General features: G+C 55.8%; 7 protein-coding genes across 7 annotated transcripts; 3 read left to right on the forward strand and 4 right to left on the reverse strand.

The window, feature by feature from the left end:
• Positions 1-451: 451 nt before the first annotated feature.
• On the reverse strand, positions 452-2,273 carry NDE1_2 (NADH:ubiquinone oxidoreductase; the record flags this gene model as incomplete). Its single annotated transcript, XM_071066029.1, has 2 exons — positions 452-1,830; positions 1,907-2,273. 2 exons carry the CDS (start codon positions 2,271-2,273, stop codon positions 452-454), a joined length of 1,746 nt encoding a protein of 581 aa, XP_070922130.1.
• A 3,099-nt stretch (positions 2,274-5,372) lies between these two features.
• On the forward strand, positions 5,373-7,838 carry MFIFM68171_10611 (uncharacterized protein; the record flags this gene model as incomplete). The annotated part of the gene is made up of 3 exons (XM_071066030.1): positions 5,373-6,206; positions 6,257-6,566; positions 6,622-7,838. 3 exons carry the CDS (start codon positions 5,373-5,375, stop codon positions 7,836-7,838), a joined length of 2,361 nt encoding a protein of 786 aa, XP_070922131.1.
• Positions 7,839-9,368: 1,530 nt separating this feature from the next.
• NHX1 (monovalent cation:H+ antiporter, CPA1 (nhx1)) lies at positions 9,369-11,611 on the reverse strand (the record flags this gene model as incomplete). The annotated part of the gene is made up of 5 exons (XM_071066031.1): positions 9,369-10,480; positions 10,535-11,191; positions 11,261-11,407; positions 11,467-11,490; positions 11,569-11,611. The coding sequence occupies 5 exons, from the start codon at positions 11,609-11,611 to the stop codon at positions 9,369-9,371; spliced, it is 1,983 nt and encodes a 660-aa protein (XP_070922132.1).
• A 1,825-nt stretch (positions 11,612-13,436) lies between these two features.
• MFIFM68171_10613 (uncharacterized protein) lies at positions 13,437-15,615 on the forward strand (the record flags this gene model as incomplete). The annotated part of the gene is made up of 3 exons (XM_071066032.1): positions 13,437-14,100; positions 14,162-14,215; positions 14,270-15,615. The coding sequence occupies 3 exons, from the start codon at positions 13,437-13,439 to the stop codon at positions 15,613-15,615; spliced, it is 2,064 nt and encodes a 687-aa protein (XP_070922133.1).
• A 1,369-nt stretch (positions 15,616-16,984) lies between these two features.
• Positions 16,985-17,869, forward strand: MFIFM68171_10614 (uncharacterized protein; the record flags this gene model as incomplete). Its single annotated transcript, XM_071066033.1, has 2 exons — positions 16,985-17,536; positions 17,603-17,869. The coding sequence occupies 2 exons, from the start codon at positions 16,985-16,987 to the stop codon at positions 17,867-17,869; spliced, it is 819 nt and encodes a 272-aa protein (XP_070922134.1).
• A 445-nt stretch (positions 17,870-18,314) lies between these two features.
• Positions 18,315-19,078, reverse strand: MFIFM68171_10615 (uncharacterized protein; the record flags this gene model as incomplete). The annotated part of the gene is made up of 4 exons (XM_071066034.1): positions 18,315-18,602; positions 18,740-18,791; positions 18,890-18,969; positions 19,031-19,078. The coding sequence occupies 4 exons, from the start codon at positions 19,076-19,078 to the stop codon at positions 18,315-18,317; spliced, it is 468 nt and encodes a 155-aa protein (XP_070922135.1).
• Positions 19,079-20,444: 1,366 nt separating this feature from the next.
• Positions 20,445-23,741, reverse strand: BUD14 (protein phosphatase regulator; the record flags this gene model as incomplete). The annotated part of the gene is made up of 5 exons (XM_071066035.1): positions 20,445-20,507; positions 20,571-22,205; positions 22,256-22,329; positions 22,391-23,533; positions 23,714-23,741. 5 exons carry the CDS (start codon positions 23,739-23,741, stop codon positions 20,445-20,447), a joined length of 2,943 nt encoding a protein of 980 aa, XP_070922136.1.
• Between the last annotated feature and the right edge of the window lie 3,116 nt (positions 23,742-26,857).

Raw genomic sequence — 26,857 nt, forward strand, 5'->3', positions numbered from 1 at the left:
ATACTAGAATATTAAGCCCTAACCCTGGATATGGTGTGATTCAACGTTCAACTGCGAATACGCGCACGCAAGGACGTACAGTTCAACAACATCATCGTATTCGGACGCATGGTACCTATGACCTTGCGGGAAAATACAAGGCATTGGCCAGAATCTTGCTCAGGAAAAATGTTGAAGCGCCAAAAAGTGAGTATTGTTTGGTGATCCTGAAACCCCCTTGGGACACAGCCAACATACACAAAAGGAAACTAGCCATAATCATCGCCTCCCGTCTATCCCAAAAACACCAGTCTAGCTCGTTTGTCTATTAATTTAGGCCCCAAGACTCCAACATTATCCGCGGCAACAGTATCAAAGAAAACGAAGGAGATAAAAAAAAGGTCTGGGCTGCCCGCTCGAATGTTGATTGCGTCCACAGTCATAGGTGTGTTTAGAAGGAAAGGAAACCAATCTACTCTCGTGATAGGTCGCGGCCAAAGACCTTGGATTTGAGCCAGTCATTGATAACCAGTAGACGGTTGCGCGTGCTGAAACACATGCTGATGTAGGCGCTCCTCCAGAAGAAGAAGGTCAGGGTGCCGGCAGCCGCCACGTTGCCGTTGAACCACGTCACGTCGGCCACAGCCTTCTCGCTGCCGATGTAAGCCAGACTGCCCTGATGACTGTATTGGAATGGCTTGACATCTTTGATGCGCCGCAGCTGCCGCTCGTACTCGGCAATCTCTCGCGAGATCTCGGCCGAGTTGCCGGGCTGCAGGTTCAATGACGAGCTAAGCTGGTTGATCTTCTCCTCGAGCGCCTCCGTCTTGGCCATGTTGTTGAGAAGGCGAGCGAGGAAATTGCCTTCTTGGCTGGCCACCTGGGCGGTCGGCGCATATCCCGCGACGGCGCAGTCGCCTACGGCCCAAATGTCCCGTGTGCCCTGCACAACGAGGTACTCGTTCACGGCCAGACCGCGGCGCGAGTTCTTTTGCGCGGGAATGCGCGCCATGAGGTCCTTGACGACGGGGCGTACGGCATTGCCAGTAGCCCAGACGAGAAGGCCGTAAGGGAAGACGATCGTCTCCTTTTTGCCGTCGGGGCCCGTCACCTCGGCCTCGACCGTCTTGTCCGTAACCTTTTTAACCATGGTCTTGGTGTGGATGTTGATCTTCTCCTCCTTGAAGGTGCTTTCCGTGTACTCGATCAGCTGCTTGGAGAAGCTGGGTAGGACGTTGGGAAGCGCCTCGATAAGCGTCACGCGGAAGCGGTCGCTAATATCGGGAACCAGTTTCTTGATGTCCTCCTCAAAGAAATCTTGCAGTTCGCCGGCGAACTCGACGCCCGTAGGGCCACCGCCAACCACAACCATGTGCATGAGACGGTCAATCTCCTCAGGCGGTTGGTCTTTGAAGGCGGCCGTCTCGACGCAGTCCATGATCCTCTTGCGGATCTTTTGTGCGTCGCCAATCTCTTTGAGGAAGCACGAGTGCTCGCGGACGCCAGGGATACCGAACGTCGCGTTCTCAGCACCCACGCCGATCACCAGCATGTCGTAGGGCACCTCGGTTTCGGTGGTGTCACCCCGGATTTCCGAGTTGTCAAAGATGCGCACCACCTTGCGCTCGGGGTCAATAGAGCTAGCCTCGGCTTCGTAGAACCTCACGCTCGCCTTCTTCTGACGGAGGATTGTCCGCACAGGCTCCATGATGGAACGGTGCTCGATGGTGCCGGTTGTGCATGACGGAAGGAGAGGCGTGAATAAGAAGTAATTTCGCGGTGAGATGACGATGACATTGTAGTTCTCGGTATCGAGGCGCTTGAGCAGGGAGACAGAGCCCCAACCGGTTCCTGGTTGTAACGGGTCAGACAAGGCCAACGGGGACGGGTGCGACAACCGGGACAACCGCGACAACCGCGAGCTTACCTAGGATGACGAGCGTCTTCTTGGTCGGGTCAGGCTCCACCTGCGGCTCCGGGTGCCTGTCCTGGTAGACGCCGTAACCAATGTATGCAACGCCAGCAATGGCCGACAGATATCCCAGCCGCCAAGCCCACCTAAGCTTCCGGAACCGCGGCTTCCTCGGTGGCGGGGCCGGGGCGACGCTGTCGGCATAGCTGCGCCGAAACTGCCTCGCAACAGGTCCTTGTGTGCTACCAAAGACGGGCCTGGCGCCAACTGTCCTGCGCGATGACTGGAGGAATAACCTGGGCGCTGTCTGAGAGGGCTGCAGCAATGAAGCTCCTGTTTGGGGCACGCCGAGCTTGCTCAGAGCTCGCGATGAAGACGCCATTGCCCAATTGGCGAGAGCGGCACGGGAAAAATGTACAGTCGAAGGCTCCTAGAGAGAGGGGGCGGGTGAGGGAGGCTACGCAAGAAAAGAAAATGATGTGAATAAACGAATGTACAGATGGTCAGCAGAGAAGTGTCGAGGCTTTTGTGAGGGATGAGAATCACAGCCTTTGATATCGTGACTAAGATAAGCTACCCAGGCCCTGTCCCTTTTTTTTTTTTTTTTTTTTATCCCTTGTTTGCGCCTTTATCCTATTCGGCCGATTTCTTAGTCTTGGTCTGTTAGCCACTCAGCTATCGGCAACGCCGGTAGTAAGGGCCCACCCTACACACTGCCAAGTCAACTTGCAGGGTAGTCCATGATGACGACAACATTCTGGACTTCAATTTTGGCGAGGGTTGAAACTTTTTGAAGGATCAGACTGGCAAAAGAGTCATTTTCGGCCGCAATCTTGACAATGCATCCCACGTGAGGGGGAAAGAGGAATGAAAGTCCCCATGTTTCAGGGACTGTTAACGGACGGTGGATACTTGGTCGTTTTCCTTGTGCTCCCCGCCACCTCATACCGTCCCGGGAGAAACAGCAGCTCGTAAGAAAGGCTGCCCGCAACCCACAGCCATTGATGAATCACTACCACATGTGTCTCACCTACCATCTCCGCCTTCTTCACTTCAACCAAAGCTGCCCAGCAGGCTCCGAGAGTCTCCGACTGCGACCCTTTGTTCCGGCTTTTCGCGAATGCAAATTCTCGGGCCGGGGGACATTGCGTTCAAATATGCTTAACCTTGGATGAGCGCCGCGGTGGTGGTGTCCTATCCTCCAGGGGTTATGGTGCATGTAGTAGATAACTCGGCAATCACATGCCAACCAACCTTTAAAGCCATTGGGCGTGTGGGGAATATCTCTTTAGCTCTTTGCTGGCCGAGTCGATCCGCTTGTGGTAGCCCGACTATATACATCGGCCGATATTCCCCGGCAGCGCGGCACTGCCACGGCCGCCGTCCCGGGCCGAATCCGCCGTGGTCCGAAGCTCTGAGGCCGATCGGCCCCCTCTCTTGGCACCTCGCAGCGACACGGAAAATGAAGAAAAGGAAAATCTAACAAAGGCTACAAAAATTCCGTGTCCCAATTGGTCAATTTTACAATCGCCCTGGCTTGCCTACACATCCATCATCAGACTTACTTGGCAGTCTAGTCACACCGGAAGTAGGCCCCTCGGCGCTGTCCAGTAGGCCGGTAGTCAAAGGTATTTTGAAGCACCTCCCTTCCCTGGATGGCTGCAGCGGGTGCCTTGGCCTTTCTCTTGGATGCTCGGGCCACCGGCCAAAAGAAATGGAAGCTGTCGGGCGCCTTCTCAACCCCTAAGAATGCTGGGCAAGCGTCGGTGGTTTGATCTCTGACACAGACAACCTTTGTGCCTGATGCGCCGCCGGCCCGCATGTCGTCCCCATCCCGCATGAACGATCTGCCAGAGATCAGTCCCGCATGAAAATGCGGCAATGTCACCCCGCATCTGACCTAACAGACGATGCAGGGCCTAGCTCGCCCTCATGTGCGATCGGGTGATTACCCCTGCCAGTTCTCTCTTCCCCTCTGCGGACGGGGTTACGTGCTACGGGACGCGTCCCGCATCACGCCCCACGGCATCACGACATCACTAGTAGCGTGCTGTCTTTCAGCAAAGTTTGTCGTCTATGGCCCGGGTTCGCACGGGATATCGGAGCAGCCTGTCCTGGCAGTGCTCTCTGCGATTTGTTTCTCCCCATTGAGTAGCCCGTGTTCGGTTTCCAACTCACTCTCCCGGGATTGGTGCTCTGGATAATTCTACGCGACTGATCTTCTCAATGCCGTCGTGTTTGATGCCCGGGCATAATTTTTGAACAGGACGTACCAACGCGACCCCGACTGAACGACGGATATGCGGCCTCATTGACATCAAGCCCGGTTGATTCGGCATCGATATCCATCTGCTCGCGTCGACAGCCCAGAAACCCCCAAGGTCGATGCTGCTAGCGTCTCCTTCGTAGCTAGGCGGGGCAACAGGACAACATCCCGTCGACACAGAGAACAGCGGCTTCAAGCCTTCCCGAATGCGCCGTCTTGTTGCCTAGCCTATCTGGACCATCCGAAGCGATTGCAGCAGCGTGCGCCCGCTTGCCCCTCTCCGCCTCGTGTCTTGTCGGCTGAAACACCTTTGTCCATGGCTGAGACGCTGAACCCCCCCTGTCCTCCTGTCCCTCGTTCTCGCAGCTCGGCTGCCGCTTTCTCGCAATGCTTGGCATCAGTCAGTGCGTGCCGGCCGGAAGCTTGCCAGTCCAAGTCCCCCGCCCCCGGAGAAATCCCCTACGTATCAATGCTTCGTAGGGTTGCACGGGGCGAGTCACCGAACCATGTGTACCTTCGCCGAGCCCAATGCCTACCACAGCATGGCTGCGCGAAGGTAGCAGCGCTGGCGTGTGGGCGTCAGACGTCCTCGAGCCTATTTCCGAATCCGGCCCCTAGGTTCGGACGCCATGGTCCTCCGCAAGCGGCGCTCGATACTGGAACCAAGATCCCTGAGCCGTCTTCAGTGCTTGGGACCCGGCCATGGGAGATGCTGGCAAAATTCACACACCCATGCCCTCGCCCTCGATCCCTGTTTCGGTGGAGGTGCCATCCGCCCAGAACCCCGTCACTCATCTTCATCCCTGATGCACCTTGCCGAGAGCTCGGGTCCCGGTCCGTCATGCAACCCACACGACAGCTCGGCCAGCGCCCCACGGCCTCGACTTTGTGCTGCTCTTCTCTCACTGCATTCTTCCTTTCTTTTTCCCTTTTTGCACCCTAGGGCCGGCTTCCCATTACTTTCTTTTCTAAACATTTGTATTGTATATTTCTTTTTTTTTTTTCCTCGATCCCATTTTCCCGTAATACCCCAAGTCTTTTCCAGAGTCGCAACATCGTACATCTTGATTGCAAGATACCGACCTCTCGACGGCTCTCCTACGGAGATCTACAGAATAGGCTCCATGACGTTCGAGACATCACCTGGCTGGGCGGCCTGACCCCATCAACGCTGGCCGCTTCGCCGCTGGACGTAGGATGCCGAATGGGAAAGAAATGGCGCCTCTAAGTGATCAGGGAAGAGTCGGTGTAGCAAGACGGACGAGTGCGGGTCCGCAGCCATTTCGCAGAAACAACATTCTCACCCGCCAGGATGGGCAGGGCGACAGAGGTGGAGATAGGGGTGGATCCCGGGGAGGATCCAGGGGAGGCGACAGAGGAGGCGACAGAGGAGGGGATAGGGGAGGTGACAATGGAGACGATAGAGGAGGCCGGTCACGTTTCGGGAACGGAAATAACAACGATGACAATGACGATAATGACGACGGCGACAACGGCGGCCGTGGTGGCGGAAGAAGATTTGGGAACGGCTTTGGAGGCGGGAGGCGGCCGAATAACGGCAACAACGACGGCGAGGACGACGATGACGATGGTGGCCGCCGTGGTGGCAACGGCGGGGGTGATCGCGGCGGCAACCGAGGATTCGGCGGCGGAGGTGACCGTGGAGGCAACCAAGGCTCTAACGGCGGAGGTAACCGCGGCGGCAACCAAGGCTTTAACGGCGGAGGTGGCCGCGGCGGAAATCAAGGAGGTAATGGCGGGGGTGGACGCGGAGGCGGCGGCGGGAATGGAAATGGGAGGGTAGATGACGGCGGCGGGAGGGACGGGGATGGGAACGGCAGAGATGGTGATAGCGCAACGCCAGCACCTAGTACCTCTACCCAACCACTTCCGTCCTCACTCCCACCACCGCCGCCGGAAACCACGACTTCGCCGGACCTTGTCCTATCTCCGGAAGATCCTACCTCAGAAACCATCGACCCATCCAGCACCTCCACTCCAGGCGTGGTTCCTCCGCAGCCTGCCCTATCCCCAACTTCGGCAACTGAGGTAAGTGCGTCAACCTTATAATGGCTTCAATTTTTGACAACCGATCACAGGAAAACCCGACCGTCACCGCCTTCATTCCTTTGATGACAAACGGCCCATCTAACCTGTCAGGGGCTGGGGAGGGTATTCAACTTTCAGAAACGTCGGCGAACGCTGAGCCCACAGTTTCGCTAGAGCCTACTTCAACACCAATTCCAAACCCGACACCGACTCCCGGGCTATTTGAGAACGGCAGAGAGAACGGGCGGAATGATGCCGCTGGCGGTAGCATCAGGAACGATGATAGCAACCGTCTTGAGGCGACACAGGAAAGCATGGATCCAACTGCCGAGCGGATACTGATCTCGGTTGGTTCAATAGGTAGGCCTCTGCCATTTATCGATCTCTTGGGTTGTGAAGCTAACAATACTGCCAGGCGCCTTCATTCTGCTGTGCTTTATCATTTGGATGGTCGTCCGGACCATGAAGAAGTCGAAGAAGGAGGACGACCGCCGCAGCGGCGGCTTTCTAAGCTCGCTTCCGAAACGCTTCGCCTCAAGAATCCCTTTCATGCGAAAACGGAGCTGGCAGAGCCTGGACGGCGCAACTGTTGCCGGATCTCCTGCACCAAGCTACCGCGAGAAGGCGCGTACCGCCAGCGCTACATCGGTGGAGGGCTTCTATGGAGCAGAGAAGACTCGTGAACAACCTCAGCCTCAGCTTCGGTCTCAGCAGGAGCAGGAGCAGGTGCCGGAGCAGGTGCATGAGAAGGGACAGGCGATGCAACAACCCCAGCAACAAGAAGCGCCATTACCGATCCCTTCAGAAGCTGTGCTTCCGCAACCTCCACATCCGTTGCGTTCAAACAGCGTATACCAACCACAATTCTATCCCACTGGCGTGTACTACAATCCAGCAAACGTGTTACACATCACCAGCATGGCCAACAATCCCCTCTACTCTCATCAACCGCAGGAGTCCTTCAGCTCCACAAATACGGCGCAGTTTGGCTCAACAATAGCGGGCGATTACCCCATCAACACCTTGCAAACAGGCACGACAACAGGACCTACTATGTACTACAACCCGTCTCTGATGGCGCAGCAATTTCCGGCTGCTGCTCCGTACAACCCAGCAGGCGTATATCGCCAGCCTAGCAAGGCAACAAGCGAGGTGTCTTCGCTGTCGTCGGGTTTCGGGGACGACGACATCATTGTCGCCGAATCGCCCATCTCTGCTCCTCCCCCGATCGCCGCTACTATTACCGGCCGCGGTCAGTACGCCGCCCGCTTCTCTTGGATGTCCCAGGCCCAGAGCCAGACACAGAAACAAGGCGTGCAGAGCAGGAGAGAAACGGTGTACACGGAGACGAGCGAGGACTTGCCGGCGAGGTTTAGGAGCGTCACGTCGTGGGTGGATCAGCAGACGGGAAGGATCAAGCGGGCGCAGCAGAGGGAGATGGCGAGGGAGAACGGGACCGAAGGCCAGATGCCACCGCCTGTGCCGCCGGTGCTGCCCGGGGGAAACCCGGGCATTCCGGGGATACATAACCCGCCTGGGGAGCAGAGTTTCGGGATGATGATGGATGATGAGGAGAAACCGAGGGGGGTGGAGGAGGCTTTGGCGGGGTCCACGCTGGGGAGAACGGGCTGAGCCAACGAGGCCACATGCGGGTAGTAGGGAGTAGGGGCCGACTGACTTGCTGACTCACTAGCGAAAGCGTGGGGACTGCATCTAAAGCGGCGTTTTCTCCTGGCACGGCATAACTGAGCCCAAAGAGCCTGGTGCTCATGGGTAACAGATGTCGCGTCCTATTTTAGGTATATTTAATGAGGGGATTTTATTTCTGGCGGCCGCTTGGCGGCTCGTCCTGTTCTTCACTCGTTTCTCATTTCTCATAGCCAGGTTGCTTGCGTTGGTGATGGTCTGGCAGCGACGGAGCGGGCGCGTGTCTCTTTTGCTACCAGCACTTATACCCTCTTTACTTATTGCGTAGCGAATAGAAGAGTACTGTGGCGAACCTTGTTGAAGTGGAGATGATTAACCGTTGATGTTGCGTTCGTGACTCGTTAAGGATAGGGCCTAGCCTAACAACGAAGACTCCTCGACGATTGCTTTTGCAAACCGAAGATGCTGAGGTCCGGGGTCCAGGTACATTTTCACCCTGAGAATCCTCCCGGTACATCATACCTTGTAAATTCCCCTTCTCCCGCCCCTCGTCACCCCCACTCTCATTCCATCTTCACAGGACGAGAACATAACCATGACTACCCATAGATGGGCAGCAGCCCGAAGGCCGAACCCCTAAGCTCCACGTTCAATACGCGCGTCAAATCAGACACTTTATTCACCGTGTTAGGACGGTTAGGGGACCGCTGGGTGACCTCCAAATCGATAAGGGTCTCGAAGGGCGCGGGAAGGTCACCGAAAAGATGGAGTCGCTGACAGTGGAGTTCAAGGATTACGAAGAAGGGCACCCGGTTCGTTAGGGAGCTTAAGAAGATTGAGGGTGATTCGGTTGTGCGATCCCAACCTCGAGCATCGTTCTCGCTCTTGCTAAGTTCGTACCACCCCCAGGGGGGTGGGGGAGGGGGGAGGGGGTAGCATCCTTCGCTTCGTTTCCGTTGCAACTTGACTGCTGGTATCCCTCGACACTTGGGATTTGTCCACTGGCCCTCCACTACAACAAGAGAACATCTCAAACCATCTAACATAGACTCGGTAGAAGTATTCTATCACCAACATCTCTCGCCAAAGCACTCATTGCTCTCCTCGTCAGAACTCAGATAACCTCCCTCGAACGTGACGTCTATTACCACCCCTATCTTCTCATACGGTCCTTGTACGCTGTCTCATTGAAGGCCTGGGCATTCAATCATGCCGTATTATACAGGGCTTCCGATGCAGGCCTAGAGCACCGGTTCGAATGGTACAGTACCGTGATGTCCCACACCCAATACAAATAAACACAATGATGGAATAAACCATAGGCCAGCTAGTCCTATCATACATCATCGGCCAGGCAAGACCGTAAATGCCTTGGCTTCTACCTAGTACCGGAACGCCCACTAATGCCCCACCCACCAGTGACCCCAGAAGCAAGAGGTAATGCCCATGCGCACTACTGTGTAGAAGGCTAGCAAAGGAAGCCGTGTCTAAGATTTAAGCAGAAACAAAACCGCCCTAATGAGAGCCGGAACCCCCGCCCCGCCCGTTGCCCCCATCCAGCAGCAGCTTGGGCTTAATGAAATCTTCATCCAACTGCCTGAACAAGGCGCTCGGGTCCTCCGAACTAAATAGCTGCCGGATAGCAGCGGTGGCCGTGAGCGGCTGCTGCAGGTGGCTGCTTCCCTCCCCCGAAGACGTGTTCTGCCTGCTCGGGCCGTCCTGGCGGCCCATCTCCTCTGGCATCGGACTTGACCTCGACCTAGGAGCCGGAGGCGGCAGATCCGAGATATCAATATCACTCCCGACCTCCGAGTCGGTGTTGCTCCCTGACGCGCCGAGCAGCTCGGGCCCCTCAAATTCTTCCCCGCCCCTCGGGTTCCTCCGGCTCCGGCTTCCCTGGCGAGGGAGCGGATTAGGCGACCTATGCCCCGACGCCCAGCCGTTCCTGTCTCCGCTGCCAGCCCGTCTGTTTCCGCTCGTGTTGACCGTTCCCAGGGGTAGAACCGACCCACGGCGAGCACTACGGGGATTGTACCCGATGGCGGTATCCGAGCGCTTGTACAGACCGCCGCCGATGGCCTCAATGTCAAATTCGTCGTCCGAGTCAACCTCCTCCGTCACGCCGGTTCGGATGCCGAGAATCTCAAGCATGCGCGCCGTAGTGCCGCCAAAGATGATAACCGTCAATACAACAACAACCAAGACCGTCGCCTGGAGTGCTTGGCTCTCCTTAGCCGTGAAGAGCGCTGATAGAGCGACGCCGACCGCACCACGTAGGCCCGCCCAGAAGAGCATTGCTTGGTAACTGTAGGGCAGCTCATCGGCAACTTCGGTGCCCCGGCGGCGTGCCCGGTAGCGGATGAACCAGTTGATTGCTTTAGAGAGGGGGAAGACGGCCAGATATCTTGCCGCGCACACGGCGAGCACCGTGACGATGATCAGGAGCGGCTGATACACTAAGTGGTCCTCGGTGAAAAGAGCCAAACCGAGATAGATAAAGATAAAATTCTCGGACAAGTGTGCGAGGACTTGGAAGAGATATTTGGTGGTCAGTTGGGTCCGGCGCGACATGTTGAAGTAGGCGTAATGCTTCAGCGTGATACCGCAGAATAGCAGCGCGACGATGCCTGTGTGCTCGTAAGTATCTCATCTGGGCGCTGCGTCACTCCCGAGGCACGTACCAGACATGCCAATAGCTTGAGCGAAAAAGTAGGGTGCGTAGGCGACCAGGACGACCAGGCAGCTTTCGATGCCAGGGTACCTTCTGACGTAGGTGTATTTCAACCCAAGCGCGGTCATGACCCCAACTATAGCACCGATGGCTAAACTGCCGAAGAACTCGGACAAGAAGTACCAGATGCCGTGAAGAAGGCTCCCGATGCCGATTCCTCCGCCCTTGCTGCCGGCGCTCTGGGCCGATTCGAAAATGACAATGGCAACGGCATCATTGAGGATGGATTCGCCGAAGATGATGGTATAGAGCTTGGGATCAACTTTGTACGAGTTGAAGATGGCTAGAATGGTGACGGGATCCGTAGCCGACAGGGTTGCACCAACCGAGATGGCGTCTATCCAAGTCACGTCCAGCCCTTCCAGTGAGATGGCAGTATAAAGCCACAGGAGCACACCAATGACGACGGCCGAGATGAACGTCCCCGCAAAGGCGAAGGTCAATATCGTGCCGATGTTCCGGAAGAAGTTTGCTTGGTGAAGCTCGTAGCCGGATGACAGGATGATGGGCGGCAGCAGGAGATTGAAGAAGTACTGGTAGTTGAAGTTGACGAGGTCACGAATCGAATCGAATCCCGAAGCACGCAGAATCAGACCGACAGTCATGCCTGGAACGGGCCATCTTGGTCAGCTAGAGACAGACGGCGGGACAGTCACAGCGAGAGGCACTATCGCACCGCCAAAGATGGAGACTACCGTCTCGTGAATTGCCGTGATCTTCCTCTGCTGCATTGTATAGCTAGTGCAGAATGCCACCATGAGCAGCATGATCAGGATGAAGATGGCCCATGATGCGTTTTGCTCCTGCTTTGGAGGGTCCGCGGCTGGGGCAGCAGCGAGTTAGCTCGTGCTTGTTCAACTCGGACCGAGAACGGCTCCCTACCGGCGGGGTCTTCTTCCTCTCTCTCTGCGGCATCTCGTCAGCGTCCGCGATACATATGGCCAAAAGTGCCAGGTCGGAATCGGAGAGGGACCAGAGGCGTACTGGCAAGCCCCATGAGGGAGCTGGCGATGGTCTGCGCGAGCATGGTGGAGAGGTAGCAGGCAGGTAGCGGGCTTGGCCCGGCGCGTCCACGACCGAGACAGCTGCGACCGCCGGGATTCGAAAATGAAAACGGGATTTCGTTTGCAACGGGCAACAGGGAAGACTCAAAAGCACATCAAATTTGTACGTAAGAAGAACAAAGCTAAAACCTGGACTTGATGGGGCGCATCAGCGTCGGATTCTCGCGGGCTTTGAAAGATGGAGAAAGTCGCCAGCTATCCCCATTCGGGGGCCCGCTGCCGGGAGTCGAGCCAATCGTGCGAGCCGCACTGGGCCCGAGCCAAGCGGGTTGGCTTCTTCAACCGACGGCGCAGGCCATGCGGAGCACCAAAAAGCATGGGTAAGCTGGGGTTCCTTCAGCCTTCTCCGTTTTAACGAATTCTCTCGCTTTGTGATGCCCGAAGCTATCAGTTGTCTATCAGCCCTGCATAAGTAGGGCTGTTGCGCTTAGCTGTTGCTGCGCCTTGTTCTCATCCCGCGAGGCCGGCCTACAGGTTAGCATCAGCTATATAAGACATCGTATATCCTCTGATCCAGCTCTACAAGAAGGTGTGTCAGCCGGAAAGCATTCCTTTCAATTTGCGAAATGGTCACCGGGCCCTACCTAGGCGCAGCCAACCACTACGAAATTAGCTGCCTCGAATCCACCGACAAGTGGGAGCGACGATGTGGACGTCTCGGCGACCGAGACCTCAGTGGTGTTTGGTGAGAGCTGCAATTGTGTCTCTCTCTTCCCAGAGCTGGCCCTCGAACGCCGCAGTCGACTCAAAGTGTTCCGCCTCATGAATTATGTTCCGGTCGTTCTGGACAGCCAAACGGTAGGGGATAGGCCCGCTGAGCAGCTCGATCGTAGGCTCCTTTGACTCAGTCGGAGTGCCCATTGGTGGAGGATGCGGCTTCCATCACCATCGATTTGGCCACTAGGTGGGCATTGCTGTTGGTTGGCCGGTGGGTTGCAATGAGACGCAGCCTGCGTGGGAGTGGCAGCTTCACGCTTTCTATTTTGCTATGATTACGCCTTTCCTAACAGAAGTAGAAAAGTGTTCCTCTCTGGGCGTGGTTACTTCTGGCCTCTCGCTGCGCCCGAGCCACTCTGGGGTCTGACCCCCTAGAACCAAAATTATTGTGGTGCATGTCTTCCCAAACGAAAGGCTCTTCTATTCACATCCTAAGTCTAGACGCAAACGACTCTAGGCCTCGCTCAAGCCTCATTCGGCCCAGGCTGAGGCCAACAGACTAAGCGGCAAACACCGAGTTTCAGGAATGGAAGGGGGGACCCAAGGATACCGGTTTGGGGGTCGTGCATATCTGTTCCAGACCTGTCCCCCTACTATCCCTTTTCAGGGCTGATGCTGGGCACCAACCAAAGTCGGCTCCACCCGCTGCTTTATTCCCAGCCTTGCTCTTAGTGGCTGATCACCTGGGGACCCCAAGGCTTTCAACCTGCATCTGCAATCACGCGAACCGAATGACGACGGTCTCGTGGCATTCTTTTACTTGACCGGCTGAGGCTTCAAGTCGAACCTACAAATACGAATATTAGAACTACCGACGATATTTTATTAGTGCAGGGACACCCTCATCCTTTCAGCTCTCACGAAAGCCGCCGACCCTCGTTGCCGAGTCTGCGCCACCACCAACCTCTGGTTGCCGCCTAGCTTCCCTAAAGACCATCCGTCCCGAAGCGAAGACGACCGCCCGGCAACCGCGTAGTCCAAAAGAAGCGAAGCCGTGGAAGCGTCATCGATCTGGTGTTGTAGGACGCGGAGAGCAACAAACCACAGCTCGTGCTGCCTGTTCTGCTCCGCATGACGTCGTCGTTAGCAGGACTTCCGGAACGGGCCCGCCCCGCAGTGAACGAACAAGTGCCGCCTCCCAACACATTGCGAAAGGGCGAGGAACAAGCGAAAAACGGAAACATAGACGAGTCGGACGGTCATGGAGGGCAGCAACACGAGGACCCGCTCAACGAGCATTCGCCTCTGCTCTCCCCGAGCTCTGGTGAAGACGATGGCTTGATCGACGGCCAACCCAAGGCCGGGAACGTCGACGAGCATCAGGCGACAAAGAGCGTCTGGTATCTCATCCTCCTGACCATAAGTATTGGCGGCCTGCAGATTGCATGGTCGGTCGAGATGTCCAATGGCTCGCCCTACCTGCTCTCTCTGGGGATCAGCAAGTCCCTGATGGCGTTGGTGTGGATCGCCGGCCCGCTGTCGGGGACCCTGGTGCAGCCTTATATTGGCATGTTGAGCGACAACTGCCGCATAAGCTGGGGAAAGCGCAAGCCCTTCATGATTGGGGGTGCTGTTGCGACAATCATCTCCCTGATGTTTCTTGCGTGGACCAAGGAGATGGTTGGGGGCTTTCTCCGAGCGCTCGGAGCAGATCCCGAGTCCAACTTTGTCAAATACTCGATCATTGCCGTGGCCGTGACTTGGGTCTATGTTCTCGACTTTGCCATCAACACTGGTAGGCCTTCAATTCAGCAGTGCTTGCTAGGGATAGGCTCGGTGCTAACAAACCGCTGCAGTGCAAGCAGCAATCCGTGCCTTTATTGTGGACTGCGCGCCCACTCACCAGCAAGGTTAGACACCCTTCCAGAAATGGCGACCAACCCCTGGCTAACTCGTCAATAAAGAGACGGCAAATGCCATGGCTAGCCGCTTTGTCGGTATTGGAAACATCGTGGGATATCTGGCCGGCTATATGAATCTTCCTAAAATGGTGTGGTTCCTAGGTGACACCCAGTTCAAAGATCTCTGCGCCATCGCGAGCATCGCACTCGCCGTCACCATCACCATGAGTTGCCTCTTCATTCGCGAGAGGGATCCCCGGCTTGAAGGGCCCCCGGCCGAAGACAAACCCGGTGTGCTTGCTTTTTTCAAGAAGATTTTCACCTCCATCAAACGACTTCCGCCCCAGACCAAGAAGGTCTGCCAGGTGCAGTTCTGCGGCTGGATTGGCTTCTTCCCCTTGCTCTTCTACACATCCGAGTACATCGCCGAGATCTACATTGAGCCCTTCGTCGAAAAGAACCCCAACATGACCCCCGAGCAACTCGACAGGCTCTACGAACGAGCCACCCGAGAGGGAACGTTTGCCCTCCTTATCTTCGCCATTGTCGGCCTAATCACCAACGTCTTCTTGCCCTTCTTCATCGAGCCGGTCTATGACTCCCAGCCCGCCATTACGGCCGATGCGCCAGGCGAAGGCCCCGCCGTCCTCAAAGACTACGACGAGGACCAAAAGTCCTGGCTCGACTATCTGGTCATTCCGGGCTTCACTCTCCGACGCGCGTGGATGCTTGGCCAGATCCTGTTCACCATCTGCATGCTCTGCACCGTCTTTGTGCGGACCGTCGCCGCCGCCACGGCCCTCATCGGTCTAGTCGGCATCACGTGGGCCCTGACACTTTGGGCGCCCTGGGCCATCATCAGCGCCGAGATCTCTCAGCGCGATGAGATTCGCCGCGCGAGGTTCGCCGCAGAACGGGCCCTCTCCCCGAGCCGGGCCGTGACTTCGTTAGACGGCTATTCGTCGGATGAGAACCGCCGAGATAGGGACCTTGAGGTCGAGGGAGAGGAGGGTTCCGACCAGGCGGGCGTCATTCTGGGCATCCACAACATGGCGATTGCCGCTCCGCAGATCATCGCCACCGTCTCGAGCAGCATCATTTTCAAGATCTTCCAGAAGCCGAGAGGGGTCCCCGGGGATCATTCGATTGCGATTGTGTTGGCGCTGGGTGGCATCACGGTGCTCATCTCGGCATTTTTCATCTATCGGATCCGGGACGAGCCTGCGAGCGGTTTGCTAGCGGAGCGGGGAGGCGTACTGGGCGCGGCTGAGGACGGCGAGGCGAGCGTGAGTACGCGGCCGAGCACGTCGCATAGCAACCGGTCGAGATCGCATGAGCAGCTACCCAGAGCGAGCCTGGAGAGGGCCGCGCTGGTTAGGAACAAGAGCTTTGGAGGGGCGGAGTATTGAGCCTGACCCAGGAGCTGGGGCCTGTCTGAAATGGGTTATCGTATCATGGTGTGGTTTTGTTTTAAAGGAGGGTACTGCCCGAGGACGCAGGGATTGCATGTCGAATATGGGATTCTCGGAGCTGGAACGGCGTAGGATACATGGGTCTTGTTCCTGGACTTTGAGGGTTGTGGATACATTCTTTGTTTGGATACCGAGGTGCGACACGCTTTCCGACACGGCTTTTTAAAGCCCATAGCGTAGCGCAGTTGACTTTTTTCCTCGTTACAGTACTATACTGCATTGGATTTAGGGTAACCGGTCCTATAGGGAGTTTTGATGGATGGTCTGGTTTCAGAGAGGGTTCTGCTCTTTTCGTCACTCCTTGGATGCAGATATTTCGATCCTGTATGCGTTTGCGTTATTTGTTATTTCGTTGGCTGGCTTACTGAGTTGGGCGGTGCTTGTGCCGTTGTTGGTGCTGAGAGTTGATGTGTTGCTAACAAGAGACAACCATGGCAGTGCACGAGAGGTGACCAAGGCAGGTCAGATAGACAAGGCACGCAAGAGTACATCGGGGATTGAAAGGGGATACGATTCATACAATATCATTATATACAGGCACCATAGAACTCGAGTAGTTCCGTACGCTGTGCTGAGGAATCCCCGGTCGTTGCCCTCCACCACCTTCCGAACATCTCGAGATGCAGAAGGAAGACGTCCTTAGTACGTCAGACATACAATCTATCGGGCGGGCACAGCCCTCAAACTTCGAGTCAGGCCATGCCAACCGCGTGAGAGAAACTTCATCGGTTAGTTCTGTCCTTTAGCCTCGTTTCTGCACCATCTGGTGTCGGCGGGAGTTTCCGTTCTCTTCATTTACAACCTCGAGCAACAGGTGCGTCTCTGCCCATACTGGTCCCTATAACCGCTGGATAGGTGGAATATCTCAGATATTTGGTTCGTCCGTCTTCATCTCCATAGACGCCGCTGTGGGGTCGTTGACAGGCACGGGCTGGACCATGTTACAGGCTAAACTCTGGGAATCGTGTCGCCATTAATCAATCTGCCCCTCGCCTTATGAGATCCCGGAGGCTGACATCCGCAGATTGGATTGACATACCGTGCGGTGGCGGACCGCAATGCCTTTGTTAGATGGTCCTGCTAATTACTGTGCAGCGGGTTATCAAATGTTGTGGATTGACCGGCCGACTCGGAGGCGACCCTAGACAAATGGTAAGAATGCGGACGCGGCTTGTATAAAGCCCTCAGCCTGGTAACCGAGTCTCGCACGTCCTCTGTCCCATGTACGATACAAGTATCTGAGCCTTTCATTCTTGTACATACTTCCCTCCCCCCCCTGTTCGTCAGCGACAACTCTTCCTACACGATGAAGGCAGCGGCAATTCTTGCGGCACTGGCCGCATCGGTTGACGGTGCCGTCCTCTGGGATGGGAGGCTTAACGACTTCTCGAGCGCGAACGACCTCACGAAATGGTCATGGAGCAACCAAGTCGGGCCGTACCAGTACTACATCCACGGATCTGGATCGGTCCAGAAATACATCAATCTCTCGCCGGACTACAAGAACCCCAACGACACCGTGTCCAAGCAGGGAGCCAAGTTCACCCTGGACAGCACGGCGTACTGGAACGGGCAGAACATGCGCCGGATCGAGCTGATTCCCCAGACCACGGCGGCCATCAACCGGGGCAAGGTCTACTACCACTTCAGCATGATGCGCAAGGACACCAACGCCCCGAGCGTGAACCGTGAGCACCAGATCTGCTTCTTTGAGAGCCACTTCACCGAGATGAAGTATGGCTGGATCAGCGGGGAGCAAGGCACGAGCAACCCGAACCTGCAGTGGATGACGAATCAACGCAGCCACTGGAAGACGGAGTGGAAGCCGGATGTGTGGCACAACATTGCCTACGAGATTGTAAGCGGCCAGTTGTGGCTACTGTTAGTCTGTGCATTGGGAAGAGTCGACTGACTTGCCGTTTAGGACTTTGGCGCCAACAGGGTGGGCTTCTGGCACTCGGAGGGCGGCGAGCCCCTGAAGCAGGTGGTCGCCCCGGTTTCGGTGTCTACCTCGTCCAACGGCGCCGACTGGCATCTGGGCGTCCTCGAGCTTCCGCGGTCTGGCTACCCCGATACCAACGAGGACTTTTACTTCTCGGGTGTCTACATTGAGGATGGCACCATCACCACGCAGATTGGCGGTCCCGGTGAGTTTCTGAGACCCGAGTGTGCGGTGCAAGTCGCAAACTAATACCTCTCCAGCGTAATACTAAATAGTCATTATATTGGCGGAACTAACGGGGGTTGGAGTAACCGGGCCATCTGTACATACAGCATATCCCAGCGAGAGGGATTACAACGCAATCTTCTTCATATCAAGTGACCGGTAGCAACCTGCCGGTTGTAAATCGTGCAGTGAGACATCAACACTGGCTGGCTTACTGGACGAGGGCAAAGACACAACCCACGACAGCAACGCAGATTTCACACCATCAAGCAACGGATAGAATACCGTGACGTTAAGAAGCAACAGTGCTGCCATCCCCTCCCAATCCCTATAAACCCTCGTGCAATACCACATCCCACCTGAAGCCCCACCCCAACCGTCCGCATCCATCCATCCACCCATCCATCCATGCAATACACCTGTACTGTACAGAAATACATACGTACTGTGCATACGTACGTATGTACCTTTAATTCGCCGCCCTCGCCGCCAGGACAAACAGCGACGTGATGATGGCGATGCCGCTCATCCACGCGACGGAGCGGAGGGGCGCGACGCGCGCGTTGTCCTGCAGGGCGACGTAGACGAGGTTGTAGAGGCCGCGCGACGCGAGGTAGCCCAGCGTCAGCTTGTTCAGCGTGGCCGTGGGCACGCCGCCGCCGGCCGTGTTGGCCGCCACCACGGCCGCCGCGTACAAGCCCAGCGTCTCGAAGCCGTTGGCCGTGGCGGCCTTTGCGCGGGAGAGGCGGCGGAAGGTCTGCGTGTTGGGGAAAAAGGGGGTTGGTTATTTTCTCCTTGGTTAGATACTCTAGATGGTCTGGACGGTGATTTGGGAGGGGTGGGGGTTGGGGGGGGGGGCGAGAGGGCACCAAAGGGAAAGGGGCGGTGGATTACGATTTTGTCCATGGTGGTGTCTTTTGCGCAGTTCTGTTCGGTATTGCGCGGGCTGTTTTGTTTCGAGGGGGTAGAGGAGCGTTTAGTGAGTATTTGCGTCGTTCAATCCACCCCATTGGGGATTGGTAAGGGGCGGAGAGAGGAGCTTACTTGTTAATATCATAGTTCTTGCCGGCGAGCACGAAGGCGTAGGTATGCGGAACCAAGACCATGAGGAAGGCGCCGGGGACCTATCCCGGTGCGTCCCTCAGTATGCTTTTCTAGTGTGGCTGTTGCAGGTGGACTGTTTACCGTGTAGTATGACCAGTTGGTCGAGCTAAGATCAAGAAGGGAACCCATGCTGTCTTGCGGATACACCAAAAAAAAAAAGATTCTTTGACACGGAGCAAGAGATTATTATGGCGCAACGTTGCTCGAGCCAAAACAACGCGGGTTAAGAGGTGAAGACTCGGCGTCTCGGGATCGTGATAAAACCGTCTCCTTTTGAGTGCGAGCTAAGGGAGGCCACCCCTGCTGCCCATACCTCGGTCCGGTCCGCAAGGCAGGCCAATCCGTCCTGCCTCGGTGCGCCTATCATCAAGGCAGCCAGTAATATTCCTCGATACACACATAAGGCGGACATGGAGATTCCCCGAGATTCCCGCCCCATGTGCATATGTTTCGCGCAACGCAAGCAGCATCCTTTCGGCGAGATGATCTTGTTAGTGTTAGATAGCACATGAAGGCTTTCCTGGTTCATGCACAGTACACGTGACTAAGCATTGGAGAGGGTTTTCCGGCCGCCCCGGAGAAGTGGAGTCCTCATTTTCAGTTAACATGAGACGCCCTCCATGACTTGCTTTAGCGATGAAGGGGGGGTGATGTTGGTCACTTCTTTATGCCGGCCACCTAAGGTTGCCAGCGTACCATCTTTGCTCACCGGCGTGGACGTAAATGTCACTCTCAAGCCCGCGTATCAAGACTGGCATCTGGCACTCCCGCCCCATGCTGTTAATGAGGACCTGGGCAGGATATAGCACTGGTGGTAAGGGAGACGTCGAAAACATAGGGTTAAACCATATAAGAGAGAATTTCCCCCAGACACACATTTCAGAACTCACAGATCTCCTTTCAAGTGAGGTAGCTAACCTTCAAGAACCGAAAAAGCAGGTATAAAGATGACTGGCACCAAGTGCCCGCCTGTTTTGTTAGGGTATCATGACATCGTAGTAGGCAATAATATCAACACAGCAGAGAAGAAGGAGAAAAAAAAGAAAAAAAAAAGAAGAAGAAGAGGAGGAAAAGAAAAAAAAAGAGAGAGAGAAAAGAAAAGAAAATGTGAAACAAGAGAATAACGAGGGTAGCATGGCCAGCCCGCCTACATTGCTCGTAGGTATGAAACCCATCTCCTCAATCGAATCGATTCTCCCGTCTACCAGTGTTCCGCCCTTGAACCCTTTCCACTTGCCACCCCCATGCGCCGCAATGGATGCCGTGAACCAGCAGATCTTCCCAACTACCACAAAAGGCAACTCCCCCCCCAAAAAATGGATATAAGAAAAGAAGAAGAGATAGGAGAGAAAAGGCGTGCGTCAAGTCGTACGTTGGGTAAGTAAGTGTGCCTATGAGCAAGAGGCCACCCAAGAGAATGCAAGAGTGAGGGCACCACCCGCCTAGCGCACCATGGCATCACCTTCTGGAGGGCGCTAAACAATCACCTAAGCCTTCAGACGGCGCCCCTGAGTCTTTGCTTGCGGGCTAACCAGTCGCCAAGCATGTCGTCAAGCCGCTAGATCACCAGCTTGTCAGCAACAACCCTTCAAATCTCCACAGAATGCGTCTCTGTACATACCGTCGTAATCTCTGCCAACTTGGCATTCTGCTCCCTAAACAAGGAGTTCGCAACCGGGTGGTCAGAGGGGTCAGAATCCACATTATTCTTGTCATAGACTACGACAAGTAGGTCCCGAATATCAGATCCCGAGTCAAAGAAGGCGCGCAGACTCGCGTCGTCCCACGAAGACCTCGCCGTCGTCGCCGACGTCATCGAGTCCTTGTTGCCAGACGTGTCTGCGTCCTCGTGCTCGATAAACTCGGGCGACGGCGTGGATCGTTGCGAGAGCCTGTCCTCCTCCTGGCTCGAGGTGTCGACCATCAATGGGGGCGGGTTGCTGCCGCTGACAGGCGACACCTGCACGGGCGATTCCGACAATCTCTCGGCAGACTGCTGGGGCGGTGACGCAACTGTAGGCCCGCTCCTCGCAGCTGTTTGCGCGGCTACGGAGGGATCCTGCTCGCTCTCTGTTGCTACAGGCTGCACAGGCTGCGCTTGCTGCCGCTTGGGTTCCTCGCCAACCAATCCCTGCTGTGTCGGTTGAGGCGTGATGTCCTCGTCCGAGTCGAAATCGTCAAGCCCTACACGGGATGTCGTTTGCACGGCTTGCTGAGGCCGGGGTTCTGCTTTCGCTGTCTTTGATGGAGTACTCTTAGAGACTGCCGGAGACGGATCATGGATCCTGGGACTTGATTCCGGAGACGCCTTGGGACTTGCGTCCACTATCCGCATTGAAGCTGGGGGAACATTTGCAACGTTGTTCACCTTCCCCTCGGACAAGAACGCTCTGACGTCCACCGCATTCTCCCTGGTGCTGTTGGGTTTCCTGGTCGGTGATGGTTCAGTCCGGGGCTGCTGCTTCTGCAACTTGCTCGGATGCCTTTGAGGGACCGCCGCCTTTTCTGGCGATGGTTGTAGGTCCTCATCTTCCGCCTCTTTCTCCAGTGCATCCGACTCCATCGACCGCTTGCCCAGGGGATCGTCGTCCTCGTCTCCTTTCGACTTCTTGTCCTTCCGGGAGAAGAAGCTGCGGATCCCGCCCGACTTTTTATCTTTCTCCTTCTCCTTCTTCTTTTTCTTATCATCCTTTCCAAGGATGTTATCCTTGTCGAGTTTGTCCAAGCTGGGTCGCTGTTTTACTTCCTTTGAGTCGCTCGAAGCCCGTGGCCCATCATCATCACGTAGCAGGTTCGGAGTTAGCGTGATCTTCTTAGTCTCGACGGTATCGTCCTTGAAGAATGAGTCTCGAACGGTGCCGTCGCTTCTCTTCTTTGGCCCGTCTGACGATTTCGCGTCGGCTGAATCCTCAGAAGATCGGGACACCGCCTTGTTGGTCGCCAATGCGTCACTATCACCGCCGGCTTCCTGTTTCTTCACCTCGACCTTGGCCTGCGATCTCGGCTTCAGTGGCTCAACCCTGGCTGACTCGTCTTCGATCTCCATGTCGCCTGTAGATTGCTGAGCCTGCTGCTTTTGCTGCTGGGCGAGATACTCCGCCTCTACATCTTCCTCCTCCGTCGAGTAGTCGATGTCGGAATAATCGACATACGTAGGAGCCGCAAACTGGACGGTCTTGGTCTTCCTCCTCTTCATGGCGGACTTGATGGGATTCCGAGTCTTTTCGGCCTGGTCCCCGAGCATTGATGCAGAGAGCTGCACCGTGTCAGTGGAACTCCGGTACGTGCGTTCTCGTCTTAGCTTACGTCGACATTCCGATGTTTGTTCAGCCTAGCCAATCGTTCGGTTGGCGTCTCGATATGTTCCGCGGGTAGGTAGCCTGATGGTGAAGACGGTCAATGTCAGCGTCGACCAGACGCGACAGTCCTTGGGAGACCAACCAATACTACTGTCTTTGACAACACGCACTAGCCACCAGTAGCTGTTGCTGTCATCCAAAAGAACCATTGTATCCCCCTTGGTCGCATTGGCCTGCCCCTCAACGGTGGCGACGAAAGTGTGGAGGGCATAGACGAACTCGAAATCGATGTCCTCTGTTTCTTGTAAGCACTCGCCACCCCACCCGGAGTCGATAAATCTAGAATCAAGGGATTGGGAGAAGTCGCCATCATCATCTTCAGCAGACTCATACGGTACGGTCAATTCGTCGTCATCCAGGATTCCCTGTATCGCATCAATGCCGTCTTCTTCTCCAGGTTCCAGCGGTGTTAACAGAGTCCGTGTCGACCTCTCTCGCATTGTTACGTCAAATTCGTTCGTGTCTTCCAGTCCACGGGCGAAACAGCCCTTCCCCGTCTCAAGCCCACTGCCTCCACATTCGGTATTATCCGACACATCGTAGTTTCCGGTCGACGTCTGCTCTTCGACTCTATCCTCCGCTTCAAACTCACCAGAAGCATGATGATGGCGACTCGAGATAGAAAAGGAACAAGACTGTCTAGTTGCGGATACGGGTTTCTTTCGACCCCCTGTTCTTAGCGGCAGGTGATCAGGACTCTCGAGGTATGGTGAGGACGACCTCGGGTCGCTAATACTTGACGAAGCCCATCGCTCCCGCGATGTTGTCGATTGAGAAGAGGGGGCGGACCTGCTTAAAGAAAGACTGGGGAGAGCGGGGGTTGACCCACCGTCTTCGATTGAAGGCGAGCTTGAGATCTTGTCCATCAGGTCATCGTCCATGTCCACCTCAGCGTCGCCATCCAGGTCACCGTCGTCGGCCTCGTGACCCGAGAGGCCACCGTTCTGGGCGATTGCCAGGGCATCTTGTTGGGCGCCGACTGCCATATTGTTCGCGCCGCCGGTCTGCGGTCCCCCGATGGCCGATTGGGTGGTGAGGACGTGCTGGTGGGGGTCGTCCGGGTCGGCGTTCCACGGGACACGCGGGCTCCGGAGATTTTCCTCGGCGGCTTCTGCTGCGGCCTCGCGAAGCGTCTCGGCCTGGTGTGGAGCGAGCGATCCGTCAGCGGCCGGCCTATGGTGTCTCTGGGCGGACGGCTTGTCGTGGGCTTGCAGGTCAATGGTGTCTGGATAGAGTGCAAAGTCAGAGAAACAGTCCGAAACAACTTTCCAGAACGGGGGGCGCAGAGGCTGAGGCAGAAACCCGAGAGGCGCCCTGCGGCGTGGACCTCCCAAGCCACAATGAGCCGGGCCACAGCGCCGCGCATCAATGGGGGCAGGCGAGGTGAAGGGGACTCAGCACATACCAGCGCGAATAATCTCTGGCCTGGTCATGATGGCTCATGCATGAAACGCCGCGCGGTGATCCCAGAATGGCCGATATTACTGTGCTTTGTTGCGCCTGGATTATGCACGCCAAACCCCAGATGTTGAAAGAAACACAGAATGCAGAACGCAGAATGCGTCTCTCGAGATATGACGGGAACCCCCTGAAGGTTCCCAGCTGCGGCTGGCAGGCCCCAGAGGCTGGCGAGGCACCCCAGTTTTGGCTGGGATTTTAAATATTGCTTGGCGTTGGTACGGTGCCAGGGTGTCCAAGGATCCTGGAATATCTCTTATTATCGCGACGGAGGACGTGGCGTAGCAACCGACGGCCGTCTTCACACCTCCCGCTGCCGGGCACGCATCAATCGCCCGGGACTATACACTATAGCTTTGTTGACCTGTTGGTCGCGGGGCCGCATGTGATTCCTTACTCGGTCTTCCTTAGGCAGCGGCCTGTGTCATGACGACGAGGTCAGGGAGTTGCAAGGATGGATCGGCGATCTCAGCACGTGTCTGAACTATGTTGATGCCACCTCTTCGTAACGCTTCCAGTTGCTGCTTTGTTGTTACAAGTAGGTAGGTGTTGTTGCTGGAAACGGAAATGAAGGTTCACCCAAACTTAATGTACAGCGCAGGATCCGCTTCGCTCGACGAAGCAGGATAAGAGATGGTGAAGCGAAGAAGAACTGAGGCGCCCAAGGGTATGACAGGTTTGCGCGTGCCGATGAATGGATTGTGGCCCATGCACCTCGAGATAATCGAGAAGTGGGAACGGGGTGGTTTTCTTGCCCTATCTCAAAAGGGAAGTCGAAGAAAAAACGAGGCCGTCGACCTGAAACACTGGGCTTTCAGGGGTGCCAAACTTTTGGCGGGGACTCGCAGGCAAATCGATCCAGCCTGAGGGGCCCCCCAATCCTCCAATCAATCAGAAAAAAAAAATAATGGGCAGGGAGGCGGCGGGACTTTGGAGCGCTAATCCCGATCGATGCCCCGCGTTCAATCGCTCTGCCGACTCGCTCAAACGTGCCGCTGCTCGCATTGTTGAGAAAATTGCTTCACAAGGAAGCATGGCGGCCCAATATTGCCCTGTCACCAGTCCCGAATGGCATGCGTTGCAGCGAATGGGATCTGAACGAGTGAGACTGGGCTGCTACGCCGTCTGCAGCTGAACCAGGAACCTGCTCACAACCAGCGGATCAAACAGGCAGAGTGTGACCATGACATCCCGATTTTCTGGTGCGGTCTCACAGCGAAGCATCTTCCTCGTGACAATGGACTATGATTGGGAGATATTACAATCATTGCGGGATCTAATGCCAGCCCAACATTGGGCTGTACACACACACCTCCCAGGCTGCCAGTCTGATGCTGTGAAGTAATCTCTCATATGTTTTCGAGCCTGGAGGTGGTGGGAATGTCTTATTTTCTTATAGGGTGCCGCCTCAACTTATCCGATAAGCCGGTTCAGCTGTGGTATTTTATAATGGAAACAACGAATGCCCACCGGTTCGCTTCCTAATTAGATATTACTTACACAGCTGGGTAGAAGTTTGCGTTGGGCATCACGTGCTCGACGGTTGGATCGGCGCGAGTATCCACACGAGTATCCGCAAGACCCGGACATGCCCGAGAGATGTTTGGCAGTAGGTACTTCTTACAGTACCTTGAGGAATGCGCAGCAAAACACCGCTAACTAAACGGTGCTGATGATAGTTCCAAGCTGCGCTTGGAGACGTGTAGAATATTATAAGGAAGCGCATAATACGTATTGCTTCACACCAATAAGCGGCGCGGAGCATGCCCAACCAACCCTCTACAGTGAGCATCAATGAGCGTGCAGTCGTTTGGAGATGGGCTACTCGCACCGGCAACCGTCAAGGGAAATGCACCATCATTTTTGGCCCCGAGGTTCATCTGATGTCGCAGTGGAGAAAGCTTATGACAACACGCATGGCGAATGCAGAGGTTCACACCGGTTATTGAACCCGGCGTTCCGGCCCAAAGTTCAACTTTCTGCTCATGCCACTTGCAAACTAGTCAGCATGTTGAGCGATGTACGTAATATTGTGGTGTCTCGTGATACCGTATTTCGGTGTTGGGGTTTATTTTTGTTTTTGTGCGTGCTTGAGCGGGACGCCGTCTGCTATCGTAGCTAGGTCGGTCCTTAATCAACAACCCTTCTATGACTACCAACTGAAGCAGAGAGAGGCCACGATTTCAGTCTAGCTGGTAAAAGTGCCTGAAGAGGAAGGTCACAGTGTTTTGTCGACCGTTCCCGGCCGAGCGGTTTGGCTTCAAGCCTCCCAAGGCTCTGGGCGGATGGAGCCTGGAGGACTCACCAACGGGCTGGTCCTCGCCAAGCCTGCTCTGCACCCCAAGATAAGCCTTCGCCAAGCTTCTATGTCGTGATGCGCAGCTTGGCCAGGGTTACTTGATCCCTCAAATGCCTCACACCTTGGATCATGATGTACTCGGCGTAAAAACGGCTCGAAAACGAAGAGCTGAATTTCGTCATCCCAATCTCACGGCATCGCGGAGACGTATCCGCGGCCCGCCCTCATCCTGCCCCTATCATCCTTGGGCCACCCCCAGCCGACTACCAGTGCAGGTTCCGGCACTAAACATCAAGATGGCAAAGATTGAACGGGAGCATGGGGGATGTGCGGTGGGATTGCGCAAACTGCGTTAGATTGGGCTTACCCTCTCGAAGCCTGAGCCGCTACCACTTCGTGGTGACCAAGGGCAACAGGCCGAGCGGAAATGATCTACTCCAGATATGCCGAAACGCTTTCGGGTACTCTAGTAACCGAAGGTGTAACGATGCGGGTGATCGAGCGAGGGCGGAAATAAGACATGCCCGACTGTCGCCTCCAGCGCTGACTTCCTGACGGGGGCTGCCACCGCACTCAGAGCTGCTGCTGACGATACCGCCAACCGCAAAAGATGGTAGGCACTACGTGGCGCTTCTCCCCACTTCACGCGCCGATGCTCGAGTGAATCGCCCGAAGCGCCGTTCCAATTGTTGACAACTTCGCATGAGTGAGCTAGGCTTGAGGCAATCTGGCGGAAGCTGGCCAATATGGTAATGGCCTTAGTGTTATTAAACCGGAATCGACTTGTCGCAG

The sequence above is a fragment of the Madurella fahalii genome (genome assembly GCF_045866475.1).
Source record: "Madurella fahalii IFM 68171 DNA, scaffold_6, whole genome shotgun sequence".
Lineage (NCBI taxonomy): Eukaryota > Fungi > Ascomycota > Sordariomycetes > Sordariales > Madurella > Madurella fahalii.